Below are 16151 nucleotides of genomic sequence, written 5' to 3' on the forward strand. Positions count from 1 at the left end.
GGGGACAATAGGACAGGGACGGGAGGCACAATGGTGCACTTATGCACGCCCCTTAGTTTTAAATGTTTTAAAAAACATTTTCCCCAAATAAATGCACATGCTCTATCTCCCTACCAATCCCCTTCCAAACTACTTAAAGAATAAAAAGTAGCATGTGAAACTCCCTTGGGTTTTAGAAATGGCATGTTGCATAGCACCAAGAATTGCTGTCCCCCAAAAAAACTAAACATTTGCTGGAGTGCAGAAAGCTAAGCCCATACAGCAGTTTCTGTACTGTACATTGAGATCTTTAATGGAAGTCTGTTAAAACTCTGCTAAACTACTTTACAGGCTCTCTATGTGCTATATGTTAGGTTGAAATGTGGGGCTGATATGGAAGGGAAAATTTTATACTATGAGACAATGGATATCATTTGCTGGATATGCCACTCTCTAGGTCAAGATCTTATCTCACATATATAGAGAATTAGAAGGCTAAGCAATTCATAGGCCACATGCATCCCTATGATCATTATCCCAATCTCAGTAGGATATTATCTGTTTTTGATGGCACATTTTGATTATTTTATATATTGACAAAAAAGAACATGAATAAGTGTCTGAATCTGAACAGGCAAACATACCAATTTTTATTTTAAAAACGGTTCAAAAAATAAAAAGAAAAAGAAACCAACAACAGACATGCCATGACCATGTATTCTCTAGGGAACTCAGAATTATGTCATACCTTTTTCCCTTTGGCCCTCAGGAGCTTGCGCTCTCCCTCTCCCTCCCTCCCTCCTTCCCTCTCTCTCTCCCTCCCTCCCTCTCTCCCTCTCCCTCTCTGTGATGACCCGGGGTGTCGCACAAAGGCAACACAGTCAAATAAGCAATAACAGTCCCTTTATTATCTCTAACTTTGCCCCCAATGTCCAGGTTACCTTCGGCTGGAGAAAAACTCTCCCAGAAACAGCCTTTAACTGTAGAAAATTCAGTCCAAAACAAGGTACATACAAACTGTAACAAAATGCAAACAAACCAAGGTGAAGTAATTAGCTTGACAGGGCAGGAGAAGGAATTTCAGACTTGAAAGCACGTTGAGAAGACGCCAGGAACACAGATAAGCCACGACAATACAAGATAAATTGTGCGCAGCTTCCTTTTTTATACACTGAGTTCCCAGCTGTAGCTAATGAAGGGAATCAGGGCCCTTTCCTCCCCCATAAGCCACGCAACCCACGTTGCTCCCTTCTCCGTTCCTCCCTACGTGCCCTAGGATGAAGAGAGGTGGGCCTGGGTCTTCCTCTGAATTCCCTCTCCCTTGCTCAACCTCTCCTTTGCTTTACCTCTCCCCTGCTCTACCCAGCCGGACTTTGCCCTTCCCCAGTTTCTTCTATAGCCAATGACCAACGCTCCCACTCCCTGTCAGCTGTTTGGCTTCCCCCTCTGAGTTGGATTCCAACAGGTGCATGAAACTCTCCCTCTCCCTCCCTCCCTCTCTCCCTCTCTCTGTAAAGTGCAGCTCCTACCAACAAAATTAATGCCTATATTGTGGAGAGAACATTATTATTCTGCTAATGCCATAAAAAGGAGATCTAGGTTTAAGTTCTCACTGTTGTCTAGGCCACTTACAATCTCTCAGTTGGATTTTAAAGAATGCTTCCTTGTTTACCGAGTAGAAGCTGATTAGGTTAAATAAATGTATAAATCCCATAAAAAGTGAGTGAAACAAGATATGGCAGTACAAAGTAAATTTATAACGTGTAACTTAACTTTATATTTTAAAGACTGTTTATGAAAAATCCATAATTCAGGACATTGAATGTGCCTTGCATGTAAAAAAAAGGCCCTGTTTAATTCCAAGCCTTCCTACTTAAAGCATCTTGATTTAGCAAGGACACAAAAGAGTCATATTTGAACATTAGGATGCAGGGTCATTGCCAGGATGGATTCCGGTAGGTTAGGTAATGATCTCCTACAAATCATTTAATCTGTGTTTATTCATCTTTATACCTCTCATTACAAGCATTCTGCCCCATTCTTGGTCTTTTCCATTTCTGATGTGTCACTCAGAAAACAATAAGCCTCCCAGGGCAGACGCCGGTCCAGACAAAGAACTCACCCTACCAGTAGACAGCACCACTCTGGATGGCAGCAAGAGCTCGGATGACCAGAAGATTGTCTCCTTCCTTTGGGAGAAAACACAGTAGGTCTCGTTTTTTTCTCCCATACGTGATGGTTGTTTTTTGCATGGAAGAAAAAAAACCACTGCTTTGCTTACTTAAGTAAGGTCTTCTGCGTTGGGTTCTTGAGGTAGGCCTGAGAATCCATAAGTTACTTGCCACCTCCCAGACTGACTGTTGTGGGTTATTTTGAGTATGATGTTGAGCACTTAAGCTGGTAACCTTGGAGCACCTTGTATTCCCACCAAAGCAACCTTCTCTGGAGCAGTCAAGACTTCTTTCCACATGACCCAAGACAGGAATATCAAAGTCAGTTTCATTGAGGGCTGCACCAGGGTTATGTCTGACCTCAAGGGGCGGGGCGGGTGTGGCCAGCTCAACATCACTCACGTTGGGGCCTCCTGTGGTGACCTGACCACACTGCCAGCGAAAACAGGCTCCTAAGCTCCATTTTCTGCTGCAGTGGCCTCCTGCAAGCCTCTGCCAGAAAAATTGACTTTGGGAGGGCCACGGGCGGTTCTTGCAAGCTCTGTTTTTGGCTGCAGCAGCCCCTCTGCCAGCGAAAACAGAGGTCCCGGGCTCCGTTTTTGCTGATAGAGGCACCATGGGCCAGTCCTTTGCTGTTTCCAGGGCAGCCCCATGGGTTGGATCTGGCCCCTGGGCTTTGAGTTTGACACCCCTGACCGACCTAAGATACGCATGGAGAACAGCAATCCCCCCCCCCAACCTTTCTGGGCCTGCAGACTGGCCGTGGCGGTAGAGGGGGTGGTTTTGTGCATGTGCCTGCCACTTGCACAAACGGAGCTTCGCATGCTTGCGCGGACCAGTTCCCAATGGGTCGTGGACCAGTACCGGGCTGCAGACTGGGGATTGGGAACCCTGTGGTAGAATATTTTTTTCTGTCTAAAATTAGGGATAATCATCTTGGGGGGCAGGAGGAAGAATCTTTTTAAAAAAAAAAAAGACACCGATTGTTATGGGAATACATAATGTTGACTTCAGGCTCCCTGAAACCTAGATTGAGAAACAAATCCTTTTGTTATAAGAGGTTGATGGGACCAGACAATTTTCTGGAGTCTTTGGGGAGTTTTTCCTGGCAGTCCTGACAAGAACCTGATCTCAGGTTGGAACAAAAGCTTGTCCCAGGCCACTCATTGCTCCTGTGTATTTGAAGAACTATGCTGCCCTTTGACCTAGCCTAGAAGTAGCTTCCTAGAGTTGCAAAAATGCCAAAGATTTTGGAAAATCAGGAAATTCTCTAAGGGCAGCATATCCCTTCCTCCTCACACACTTACATAAATTAATATTCGGTCTTTTTTGGTGGGAGAAATCTACGTCACCAAAAATAAAATTATTTTGACTTTATTCCATTCACTTATATAGGACAAGGAAAAATAATTATGACCAAGACCACCATAGAGGGAGAGAGAGGAAACACTATTCAATGCCTTTTTTTTCTTCCTGAGCCCACCAAATAATTCTCCTTGCATCACCTGAAGACTAGGTCTTCCTCAGGTGTCCAAACGATTAACCGTCTCTCTTTCCTGTGCAAGCAGTTCTGTCAAGTTCAACTTATTTCTTCTGTGCCAGGGGCCCAGATGGTGTGAAACTGGAAAACGCCAACAGCAGCATAGCCACAGTCTCTGGGCTTAAAGTAGGAGTGTATAAATTCACACTAACAGTCAAAGACGAACGGAACTTACAAGGACAAAGTTCAGTTACTGTCATTGTGAAAGAAGGTGAGTAGCATGTAGAAAGTCATAATATTTTAATGGCCATCAAATCAGATGGACCATGCTGGCTGAGGAATTCTGAGAATTAAGTTTACACATCTTAAAATTGTTGAGTTTGAAAAACACTGAACTAAACCAACACCCTGGCCGTTACTGTATTCTGTAATTACTTTCTCCTACGAGAACTAATGGGAGTTTTTTAAAAGTATATTTCTGGATTATCTCACCTTCCTTAGTAATTAATTTGATAAGTTTGAGGGAAATGATCGACCATATTCTGGCTAGCATATGGTTAATTCAGTTGGGTGCTGTGGCTAATGAGGGTCTCAAATGCTAGAATGAATGTTCCCAATATCCCTCTCCTGGAGTGTCTTCCCCTACCATTACCCTTTGGACTCATTCGCCTTCTGATCTTTCCGTCTTCCTTTTTTGCCCAGAGATAAATCAGCCTCCTGTGGCAAAAATTGTGGGGAGCACCGTCACCATCACTCTCCCTACAAACACGGCAGAGCTTGATGGGTCCCAATCTGCGGATGACAAAGGAATTGTCACCTTCCTGTGGACTCGGGATGAGAGCAGCCCTGCAGCAGGGGTGGGTAAATGAGCGATTTGCTACCACGTTTTCTGCAGTGCTTATGCCTGTATGTGAGACTCATGAACGCTTAGCAACATTTTGCACAACTGCATGAACGATAACAGCAGCTCATGAGCTAGGGACAATCCAGTATATTGAATTTTGTTTTCCTTTAGAGCAATTTTCCTCAGTCAGTTGCCCTCTAAATGGGTTGGAAACAGCTCCCATAAATATTGTAGAGGAGAAGTCTGTAAAATCTGTATAAACCTAATTAACCCCAGGGGGCCTTTGGAGCTCTCTAATAGAAGATAACCAGAAAGGAAACAGCATATCCTGAAGCTACACAGCATTATCTCTATGTAATGGTTGCTCTATCTTTGAAATACCCTTGCTCTGTTCTTAATTTTTAAATCTATTTCATTGTTAATTGGCCCTTGATGTTTGCTCACTTTGCCTGCAATTGTATTTATTCAGAATGACTTCATGTGCTTCCTTTAAAATCCCAGGTTTTTTTAAAAAAAGCATTCAGAAAGAGGCCTCTTCTGCATTTCTGGTACTTTACCGGTTATGTTGTTGATCAAAAACACATAAGAATACCTTGGTTGCTTCCAATTTCTCCTCCACATGAAGGAAAGAATCCCTTTTGCTATACTGTGTGTCTGTGTTTGTGTGCAATGCTTCTAAGAATTTGAATTCTGGAGCTGTTTGAAGGATCCTCAAGACCTTTGCTGGATCTTGAATTTCTGCTATGTTTTCTTTCGGGCGTTTGTGTGAAATACAGGAGGTGCTAAATAATTCGGATCATCATCCCATTCTGTTTCTCTCCAACCTGGTGGAGGGGACGTATACCTTCCATCTGAAAGTGGTCGATGCCAAAGGGGAGAATGATGTGGACCGAGCCACTGTGGAAGTAAAAGCGGGTGAGCGCGTCCATTTCCTTCATCCCGTCTTCTTTCAGAAAAGGATTGAGTCCACGTGAAGCTTAGACGTGGAAAGGGGAAAGCAATGTAGACACTGCAGTTATGCTCTTATTATGTGCTAGTAACAAGTAACACAAATATAAATAACTAATGAAGGAGCAAGGTTGGCAGTCAGAAGTATACTTCAGAATACTATTCCAGCCACGTAATCTACAGTGTTAGTAGTCATTAGAAGGGATAAATTCATCTCTTCCAATTGCAGAAATGGACCTTCATGGATATGATGAAATCACAACTCTGGTCTCAGCTACCATGCTTGATTCATTTTAAAATCTAAGACCCTAACATTGGATTTCACTTCTAATAGTCCTTGTTTACGGACTGCCTCATTTAGCAACCATTTGTAGTTAGGACAGTGATGAAAAAGGAACTTTATGACCATACCTCATAAATTTATGACCCCTGCAGCCTTTAAAGGACCCAGATGGTTGGGAGCACTATGCTGACTCTGTAAACCATTTAGAGACGGTTGTAAAGCACTGTGAAATGGTATATAAGTCTAAGTGCTATTGCTAGGTGCTATTAAAGCAAAGGAAAGCTGAAGTAACATCATAAGCACAGTTGTAGTTTCGTGACAGCTTCACTTAAGAATATAGTTGTTAGTCCCAATTGTGATCACTAAATGAGAATTACCTGTATGTGACATGGTAGGGTTAGTACTTTGTAAGTTTACATTACTCAGATCATGTTTCTTGGCACACAATGGACAAATGACATGCACCCCCTTTCCTCCATCATTTTATGCAATCCACAAATCTTTCTCCAACTGCAATACTCGGTTGTACTGCTGAAAAGTTGGGTGGTTCCTATCTTTTAAGTTGGAGAAACACACAAAAGTATTTATTAATTTAATGGATTTATATTGCAGCCCAACTCACATGTAGTTACTCCAACAAAGGAACCCCAACAAAAAAGTCTCTGCCAAATCCAGGAAAAAGTGGAAACTACCACACACACACACACACACACACACGCACACACACACACACATGTACGTGACAGCCACTCACCAGTATCCCTCCTGCAGTGTTTAAGTTTCTCCACCCCCCACCCTAAATCAAAACGTTGCCTCCTGTTCTAAACAACACAAAGTTGTTGTTCTCAAGTTGGCCCCAGCTGGAATGCAGCAGCCATCTCTCAGGAGCCACCCTTCCTGTTCTTCCCTCGAGATTTTCCAAAGAATAAACTGAGTTAACGCAAAGATGACTACAGCAGACCTATTTTGTTTTTCCTTGGCCTGTTTTGAATGAGGTCCACCCTCACCCCTGTGATGGAGCAAGGTTACATTCCAAACTCACCCAATTTATATGGTGCATTCTAGCACTTACGCCAGCATTCTTCCAGATCCTAGGAAGAACAACCTTGTGGAAATGATCCTAGATGTGAACGTCAGCCACCTGACGGAGCGGCAGAAGGGCATGTTCATCCGTCAGATCGGGGTTTTGCTTGGGGTCCTGGATTCAGACATCACAGTTCAGAAGATCCAGGCTTACACTGAGAAGAGGTAAGAAAAGCAGAGTCCCGCTTTCAACCCAGCTTTCTTTCCATGGTGGTTTGTCTTGGGAAGTAAATGAGAGCCTGTTCCCATACTTGCTCCTTTGAGCTCTCGTGATAAGAAGTTGGAGATGAATGCAGACATCACTTAGGTTAGGAAGGTCCCTGCAAGGGACTCGTTCTGAGATAACGAATGTTTGACTATCCTAACAGGCACCGGCAGCGGTTCCTTTTCATCATAATAAAGTGATACAAAGCAACACTTTCTTTTGACATGCTCCAAGTGATCTATTTTTAAGGCGTTATGGATTTTTTGGAACAGAGATGGCCCAGGTACACTGTATTGTGGGGCACAATTGTGTATGCGCACTTATATCTGCACTAAACGCCCCTGCCCCAGCCATTCACACTGTGAGAGTACAGAGTACTCCCAGAGTACAGAGTAGAGGGCTACAGGCCTATTGGGCTCAAAAATGCTACCAACCAAAACGTACTTTGAAAGTTTGTAGTTTAGGATGTTGCTTCATTTCCACACAGCCTGGTTTGTAAGTGTGTGTCTTAAACACAGCCAATTTTGTTTTATGTAATAAACATGGCAACAGCCCCCACCCCACCCCCGAAAAAAATGATATAGTTTTGATGAATCCACTCCTAAAGTCTTTTTCTTAAATTACCTTTGCTTCCTTCAAGCAGATTTTTAATAACCTTAAAATATAGGAACATCAAATATTTAAGCCTATAATCTGTTTGGTTCGTGGTTTAAAACAGAAGAAGCAAAAGCAATGTGGATGGTCTGTCTAAGGCAGGGGTGTCCAACCTTGGCAACTTTAAGACTTGTGGACTTCAACTCCCAGAATTCCTCAGCCAGCTTTGCTGGCTGAGGAATTCTGGGAGTTGAAGTCCACAAGTCTTAAAGTTGCCAAGGTTGGACACCCTGGTCTAAGGCATTAGAAAGGGGCTGCAGTCCAGCATCAGCTGCATGATTCTGTTGAGCAATAGGGTGGCAGAGGAAAGAGCAGTTAGCTAACAAAAAGCCTCACCTCCCTTTCATATGTACAGGGTTACCCTCATTATCTGCAGCCTCACTTATCCGTGCTTGATAAATAAGGGTCCAGCAGCCCTCGGTAGACATGGGAAATGTTCACATGTCTGCAGTTTGAGTATTTTTTTTGATAGTTCTTACTTGCACAAAATGGCAGGTGGGCTTTTGCACATGCATAACGTATGTTTTATAAGATCTATACATCTATACAATATATTTGCTCTTCATTAGGTTTCAGAGGAAAGAGGATTATCTTAAAACACAGGGACCACATAGTCATTGTGCAATAAGCATTGGGCAAGTTGTTGAAGATTGTGCATTATGGAAATACTTCTGTATCATTGCAATTTTGGTATATATGCTGCCGAAGCGAGCATAGGAGCATACTTCCACGGCTCCTTTTTGCCTTTCTTGAATTGCAGTTCTGGTCAACCATTTTCTTTTTATCTTTTTTCCGTTCCCAATTTTCTTCCCTTCGACAGCACGAAGTTGGTGTTCTACGTGCAGAATCAGCCTCCTCACCAGATCTTCAAAGGACGCGATGTTGCATGGACCCTCAGGAGTGAATTGCGGAAGCAACAATCAGATTTCCTTATCTTCCGTGCCCTGGAGATCAATACAGTCAGTAAGTCAGAGGATATTTTAGGAGATTCACTTTAATTTTATCACACCCAGAAATCATGTTGCTTCCCAGCAGGAGCTTGGCAGTGTGCCCTTTTCCATGGCAGCCTCTGCCCTGTGCATGCCATTCCTCTAGAGATCCAACTGGCTCCAACTCCCTGACCTTCCAGGGGTCCATCAAGGTTCTTCCTCCAAGTACTGGGTCGGGTGGGGTTAGAGCTTTCGAAGATGGTGCTATTGGCTGCCTTGAAGGAGATTCATTGTCATGCCAGGTTTTTGATGTTTGGTTTTATTGCTTTTTGTTTTTATGATGTTTAGTTTATGTGACTGTTGTGAGCCTCCCAGAGTTATGTTTCTTGATGGGGGGTATCCAAACATACAATCAAGAAAGCAAGCCTCAGTTCACAAATGCACCCATTGAAATGAGCTGATGCCTTTTGGTGAAACAAATTACAGGTTGTCCTTGACTTACAACCATTCATTTAGTGATTGTTTGAAGTTATAATGGCACTGATAAAAGTAACTGATGACTGTTTTTCACACTTAACATCCCCATAGCCACGTGATCAAAATTGGGGCACTTGGCAACTGGCAGGTATCTTGACAGTTGCAGTGTCCTGGGGTCATGTGATCATCATTTGCAACCTTCCCAGTTAGCTTCCAACAAGCAAAGTCGGAAAGGTTAATTTCAATAAGCACCTCATAAGAGTTGCTCTATGAGGGAGATCTTCCATCTCCAAATTTGATATATGAATAAAATAAATAAATGAATCTAAAACTCCAGGCCTTATGTATGCATCTGGCTAGGAAGCTAACTTGCTTCTATACATCAAATACTTATATAAATTATTAGTGAAAGCTAGAAATATTAAAGATACCTACTAAAATCAGTTACCCCAAATTTCCTTTGAAAGATACATTTTTAGGACTTCCTTAAAACTGAAAAAAAAAAGCAATTTCCCACAACTCAACAGGGATCACGTTCCAGAAATCCAGCTACAAGAATTGCCACAAGATGAGCCCACTGTAACTCTAGGTAAAACTCCTCAGTTGAACTCTGAACAAGGGAGTCAGCAGAAGGTGTCGCAGATCTTAAGGTCTTTTCGAGTAGTCTGGATTAAAACCATAGAGTTCATAATAACCAATGCTGGCTATTTATCTGGAAATAATCTGGAAGCCAACATAATTCTTTAGCATAGATATGATGTGATCTTTTAGTTATGGCTGAGACCAACATGGTTGCTGAGTTCTGGACCAGTTGAAGTTTCTGAACATCAGATACCCATATTAAATGGAAGCCTATCAAATCCTATATATGAGTATATAGGGAAGTGATAGAGTTGTACATCAATCAAAGTTGATCAAAATAATTGCCTCCATTTGCAAAGCCAGAAAAAAATGCAGATTTGCCTGAAACTGCAAATCTCTTCATTTTCTGTTAAGAGTATAACCGTATTCACAATTAGCATATGCATCATGTCACTGGAAATTTGATCCTTCAGAATGAGTTCTTTTATATAGGCTGGATTCAGTTTATTATCCTTCATCTAAATCATTACAGACTGCAAACAGGCAGGCAGTACTTGTGTTTTATTTACACATTTGTGCTATATGGACAAACAACCATAAGAAATATACATAAAGACAGAATTCCTATTCTGTGCCTGTTCCTGGTATTGTCTGCCTCCATATTAACTAGATTTCCCTCTTCCTCAGCCTGCCAGCTAAACTGTTCGGATCACGGCCACTGTGATTCTTTCACCAAGCGTTGTATTTGTGATCCTTTTTGGATGGAGAACTTCATCAAAGTGCAGATTGGTGATGGTGAAAGCAATTGTGGTAGGTGGACATTCCAGTTTCACGACTCTGCTGGACAGTGAATGTTGCTAGAAGCTCTGTCTGGATGCTGCTTACAATTTATGTGTGTCTAGATTCTGTTTACATTTTAAATCGTACACTCTGTTATAGGGAGAGGAGGGTTAATGGTTGGCATAGAGCGTTGATGTTGACCTCTAAGATTGTGTGTCTCGTGTTTTAAGTGCTATCTGGGAGAGGAAAGGCCGATGAGGCCATTCATTCTTGTTCCACAAGAACGTTCAGGGGAGATCACAATAATTGCACTTTGCCTAGTCTACCATCTGTCAATGGCACATCCTGGTAAGTCAGTGGGGATAACCCTTTCAAAAGGAGATGGGAGAGTAGCCACAGCAGCTACTACCTTAGAATAGAATGGAACTGAAAGGGACCTTGGAGGTCTTCTAGTCCAGCCCCCTGCTAAAATATCCTGGTCAGTTTGTCTGGGGTGTGAGGCTCTGCTGATATTCCCTTAATTCAGCCAATTCATTTACAATATTTATCCAAAGGGACAGCTGAAGCTTCTCCCAAACACAGAAGGGCAATAAAAAAAACACTCCCCAACTTTTTCGGTCTGATATTTTTGGACAAGTGGAGCTCATTTAATTTTTAACAAGAAAAAAAATTCACAAGATTGTCAAATTTCACGAGATTCCCGTGTTTACTATTCTTGCCTGAAAGATTTACTTCCCAAGGATTTTTTTCCCAAGGGTGAAGTAAGGAGAGTTGGGCTGCTTTTTAATTTGCACATCCATGCTTCTCTCTATGCCTAAAACAGTTCCTGAACTTAAACCAGAGTTTAAAATTATCTGTTGTTAGCTACGGAGGACAGAGGTAAAATGCAGGCTCTCCTGTGTGATTCCTGAAAGGTGGATACATAAGGCCGGGGTCAGAAGTATAGCAGGGGATTGAGAAGAGTGGTCAAGCAAGGGCAGTAATTCAGGATCCTAATCCTGGTAATCCAGAAGCACAATTTTTTTCCTGCTAACTGGGAATCCCTTACTGCATTCCCATCTTCTTGTTCTGCCCGAAGGATATGTGACATTTCTGTTAGGTCTCAAAAGTCAGGCAACCTGAGAACATTTCTGTCCTCCTTCCAGAATGGAGCGTGCTCTACGTCGTGATTGCGTCCTTTGTGATTCTGGTCTCCCTTGGGATCTTCTCCTGGGTGGTGGTCTGCTGCTGCAAGAAGTGAGTAAGCTCCCCAGGCCCCTTGCCAGCGTTCCCCAATTGTTGGGGGCAAACTCTGCAAACCGTTTAGAGAGGGCTGGAAAGCGGTATACAAGGCTACGTGCTGTTGCTGCTGTTCCGCAACTGTTAATCTGATTCTGCCTTCCCTGAGTCCCATCTTGTCTGTTTTGTCTCCTGAAGGAAAAAAGGAAAACCCAAAAGGAAGAGTAAGTATAAGATCTTGGATGCCACAGATCAAGAGAGCCTGGAGTTGAAACCAAATTCCAAAGCAGGTGAGACATGAGAGAAGAGCGTAGTCATGGACGAAGACTGAGGCAACCTGTTTTTTATTCTCAAGGGATTTCAAATATCGGCGTGAATCTCAATTTAGATCTTTATAGGTAGTCTTTGACTTATGACTGTTTCACGACAGATTGAAGCTACAACTGCCTTAAAAAAGCGACTTAAGGCCAGTCCTCAAAGTTAGGACTGTCGTTCCACCCCCAAGGTCACATGTTTGCCATTTAGGTGCTTAGCAGCTGGCTCACATTTATGATGGTTGCAGTATGCTGCAGTCATGTGATCGTGTGATCAGTTGGGAGAGCCATAATGACTTCCCTAATGACTGCAGTAAATGTGTGATTTGCTTAACGACTGCAGTAAAAGTGGTTATGAAATCCGATCCAGCCACGTGATGTAATTCCTCATTCCTGCTAGTGTGTGAAATAGAGGACCAAGCATGTGATTCCTTTGCTCTCTTTCCTCTACTACATCACAGCTTGTGATCTGGAGGTGGAATGCTTTTCTTGACTTTGTAAAGAAACATTTATTCTGGGAGAGGGATATAAAAGAAAGAATGGGCTTGGAGTCTCTCCCATTTGTTGGTTTGTTTGTTTGTTTGTTTATCACAGTTTAAAATCACTCCTCTCCCTCACAGAGCACTTCTGGGCAATGTACAATAAAATATTAAAATATAAAAACAATACACGTATAAAAGTTAAACTTTGAAGTGAGGCAAGGATGATTAAAACACTGTTTAAAATTAATTGAAAGATGATGGGAGAGTTTTCAGAGTGCTAACTGGGCCCATGTCTGCATGCTCCTCCGGGCTCCCCACACAAGGCCACAAAGCCAGGCCTTCGCTCCTTTCCAGAAGGCCAGGAGGGTGGGGGCCTGCCTCACCTCCGGGAAGGGGAGGACTATTCCATAGGACAGGGCAACGGGAGAGGAGGCTCTCTTCCTGGACCCAGCCAGTAAGAATTGTTTGACTGATGGGATGTCACAACATGCCTTCCCTGCCCTGACCAGGTCGGATGGGCTGATGTCAGAATGAAGATGATTCCATAGGCAACCTTTCGTTTCTTTATTTTGCTTTGTTTTTAAAGGCAGCAAGCAGAAATCCCAGGCCCAGAGCACCAGCCTGATGCATTCGGAGTCTGAACTGGACAGCGACGAAGCCATCTTCACTTGGCCTGACCGGGAGAAGGGAAAGCTCCTCAATGGCCAGAATGGCTTTCTGAGAAATGGGCAGGTGATACTGAAGCCAAAAAAACAGCGAGAAGAGATTCTATAGCGACAGGCCTGTAGTCACAAAGAGTTGGCCAATGATACAAAAGACCACTCTCTTCCTCCTCGGTTGCACGAGGAATCTCGGGAGTACCACTGTTTGGAGAGTCCGATGATCTCTAAGAAAATGTTGAGTCAAACTGCCAGTACTTGAATTTGGACTCAAAAGAGAAATTTAATTTGGGCAAAAGAAGCTGTGAAACAAAGACTACGAAGGGCAGGTGCGGTTCTGAAAACAATGCAGAACTTCCCAGCCACTCCTGTGAAAAGGCATCTATTTGCATAGGGCTGCAGTACAGATCCGAGGCTACTCATGCCAGCATCTGTTTGTTACAGAGTTGTCGACCACCTTCACATTCTCTCCCATATTGTTTGTGAGAACACACTCTGTAACTTGTCTTGAAAGCTGAGATGCCTTGAACTATATATATTTTTTTCTAATTCACTCCTCGGAAAACTTTCCTGATTCACCACCATTTATGAGTTTCATTTTCCAGAAATGGAAGAAACCAAGCATTGTCTCCACGGCAGGTGAAGAAACTGCATTTTGACTAGGATGATAAATTTCCTTTTTAAGTTTTTGCCAGTGGTGAGAATTGAGATGGAGCCACCAGATCACTGGTTGCTCTAGCTCTTTGCCTCCACACACTGCATCAACCCTGAAAGTTTTTCTCACTGGTAGTCAGTCACACTGTAGTAGAACAACAGGCTCCTTTGCCTGTGAAAAACACTGACATGTCATCTTGCAAAAAAACCCAAACCCCACCTTTGCACAAGTGGAAAATGAGGAGGAAGAGGGTAAAAAAACAAATGTAGACAAATTGATGCCTAGTAGATCAATACCTCTTCCTCTCCTATTGCACCACTTCTTTATTTGTTGTTCATCCCATGCACATTGTGTGCTTCCCAATGAAAATGTTAGTTATCCCATGTCAGATCTATTAACCCACCCTCTTTTTTTTAAATTTAGAGCCAATACAGGCATCTCCACTGAATTTGGTGGAAATCACAAATTACCAAGCAATGTGAACCAGCTCCCTTTTCTTCTTCTAAGATGATGGAAAATGCTTCTGAGTTTCACTAGGGGGTATTTGATTTACTCTCGCTCATTTTTCTTTTTCCCTCCTATTATTACATGCTTTATTCATTTCCATGCTCCATGTTTCACACTTGGCAAACATCCTTTTTCCCTCTAAAGAAAAAAAAAAAAGAACTCTAATTGACTGTCCCTTCCTTCCCCCCTTCTCCTTTCCATTCCCTCCTCTTAGTGCTATCATTGATTAATTGCAAGGGGCAAACCATTCTTAGTGCTTACACTGTGATGAGAGGGGCCCTGATTTTAAAATTGTGGAAGTTCAGATTTTTTAAAAATTTAGGTTTAGGATGGCCAGTTGGTGGCCCAGGAGCCAGATATCCCCCCGAATAATTATGTGGTCCTGTAGAGGTTAGTAGACCAAAGATGGATGGTTTACTACATTTTGTTCTTAGAATAAAGTCTTTGGAAGTAAGAGAGAAAAAGTTGATAATGTTATGTAGGCCCCCCAAAATGTTACAAATAGAAATGTGGCCCTGAGGACACTGAGGTTAGCCAGGCTTGTCTCTGGTGAAGAATCATTTTTCAAGTTTCCTGTTTACATTGCTGCACTACTGATTTTTTGGAAGATGAAGAATAAATATGCTGCTCAGCCTGTGGGGGCACTTAACCCCTTTGAACGGGAATCATGGCTCTCCTTGTCTTCTTTTCCTTCTTTCCAGCAGTAGAGGTGGAATTCTTGTATTTGATGGTTCCCTGAAAATGAACAACCTTGTCCTAGGCAAAGGAAGTTTCTTGGGTTTTCTACTTCGAGCAGACCAAAGGTTGGAATGGGGTCCAAGTTGCCATGGGGATGTGTTCAGGAGGAAGATTTGCTTCCTCACCAAGTACAGAGAAATTCCTTGATAGTACTGGAGAAATGAGGACTTTTAGGGGCCTGAACATAAAAATCTCCGTCCAGAACAAATGCCTCTTCAAAGGTCAAGGTCTTTGATATCTAGGGCCCACATGGGCCTTACATTATTCTTGAGGCAAAGGAGCTATATGTGATGCTACAAGCCTGTTTTGAGTAGTTTCTTTTCCTTATTATACTGAAATGTACTTCCTTTTAGGTCCCTATGGATAAGAGACAGTTTGGTGTGGTGGTTAAGGTGCTGGCTTAGAAACCAGGAGACTCTTGAGTTCTGGTCCCACCTTAGGCATGCTAGTTGGCTGGGTTGACTTTGGATCAATCAGTTACTCTCAGCCCAATACATTTCATAATATTGTGGAGAAAAAAGGAGGAGGAAGGAGTATTAAGTATGTTCATTGCCTTGCGTTATTTATAAAGTAATAAAGGTGGCATAAACATATAATAAATAATCATATTATCTCTCAGAGTCCATTTGCTGAAAATAATGACATTCCCAACCATCCTATTACTTCCAAAAGCTGGGTGTCCTTTCCTAACAAGAAGCAGATGTGCAGGTTCTGTAGCACATTTTAGTGATGTTCCAAATGTAACAGATAAAGAAAGTGGAACAAGCCCCTGCCCTGTGAGTCAAGACTGGTGGTAGGAAGGTTCTGAAGCACGCTTGAGGGCTCTGAGAATAACACATTACTTGGAGGCTGGACAATTTATATGCATGATCAGTAGGCTTTGGCTATGAATAAAGATGGGTTTGAACTTCATGAACAAATAAAGTTAACATAGGAGTTGACATATGCAGTCTTTAAAAAACTAGGCAGGCCTAGTTGGTACCAAAGTGGCAAACCGCACTTCCAGGACAACTAGCTGGACTGGATGAGGCAGTGGGAGAACATCTTTAAATTCCATTCCACCCCTTTAGATGTGTTCATAAAGTCACAGGAACTGAGCCTGACTCAGTGGAATCTTTAGTTTGACTGTATGTGAGAGGGGAATAGCCCCCTATGTGAATGCA

At 42.6% G+C, this 16151-nt stretch overlaps 1 protein-coding gene across 1 annotated transcript in view; it reads left to right on the forward strand.

Annotated features, from left to right (window-relative positions):
- KIAA0319L (KIAA0319 like) overlaps positions 1–14915 on the forward strand; it is a 53278-nt gene extending 38363 nt beyond the window's left edge. Inside the window, exons 12-21 of the mRNA XM_026680640.2 lie at positions 2053–2185; positions 3753–3901; positions 4333–4487; positions 5251–5389; positions 6794–6953; positions 8468–8610; positions 10323–10445; positions 11561–11651; positions 11832–11923; positions 13016–14915. Of these exons, the coding sequence (XP_026536425.2) occupies positions 2053–2185; positions 3753–3901; positions 4333–4487; positions 5251–5389; positions 6794–6953; positions 8468–8610; positions 10323–10445; positions 11561–11651; positions 11832–11923; positions 13016–13203 (1373 nt within the window). The 3' untranslated portion in view covers positions 13204–14915. The remainder of the gene's footprint in view (positions 1–2052; positions 2186–3752; positions 3902–4332; positions 4488–5250; positions 5390–6793; positions 6954–8467; positions 8611–10322; positions 10446–11560; positions 11652–11831; positions 11924–13015) is intronic.
- The last annotated feature ends 1236 nt before the right edge of the window (positions 14916–16151 follow it).

This window comes from Notechis scutatus, chromosome 8 (genome assembly GCF_049901735.1).
Source record: "Notechis scutatus isolate UNSWTSFEM ecotype Mainland chromosome 8, rNotScu1.2, whole genome shotgun sequence".
NCBI lineage: Eukaryota > Metazoa > Chordata > Lepidosauria > Squamata > Elapidae > Notechis > Notechis scutatus.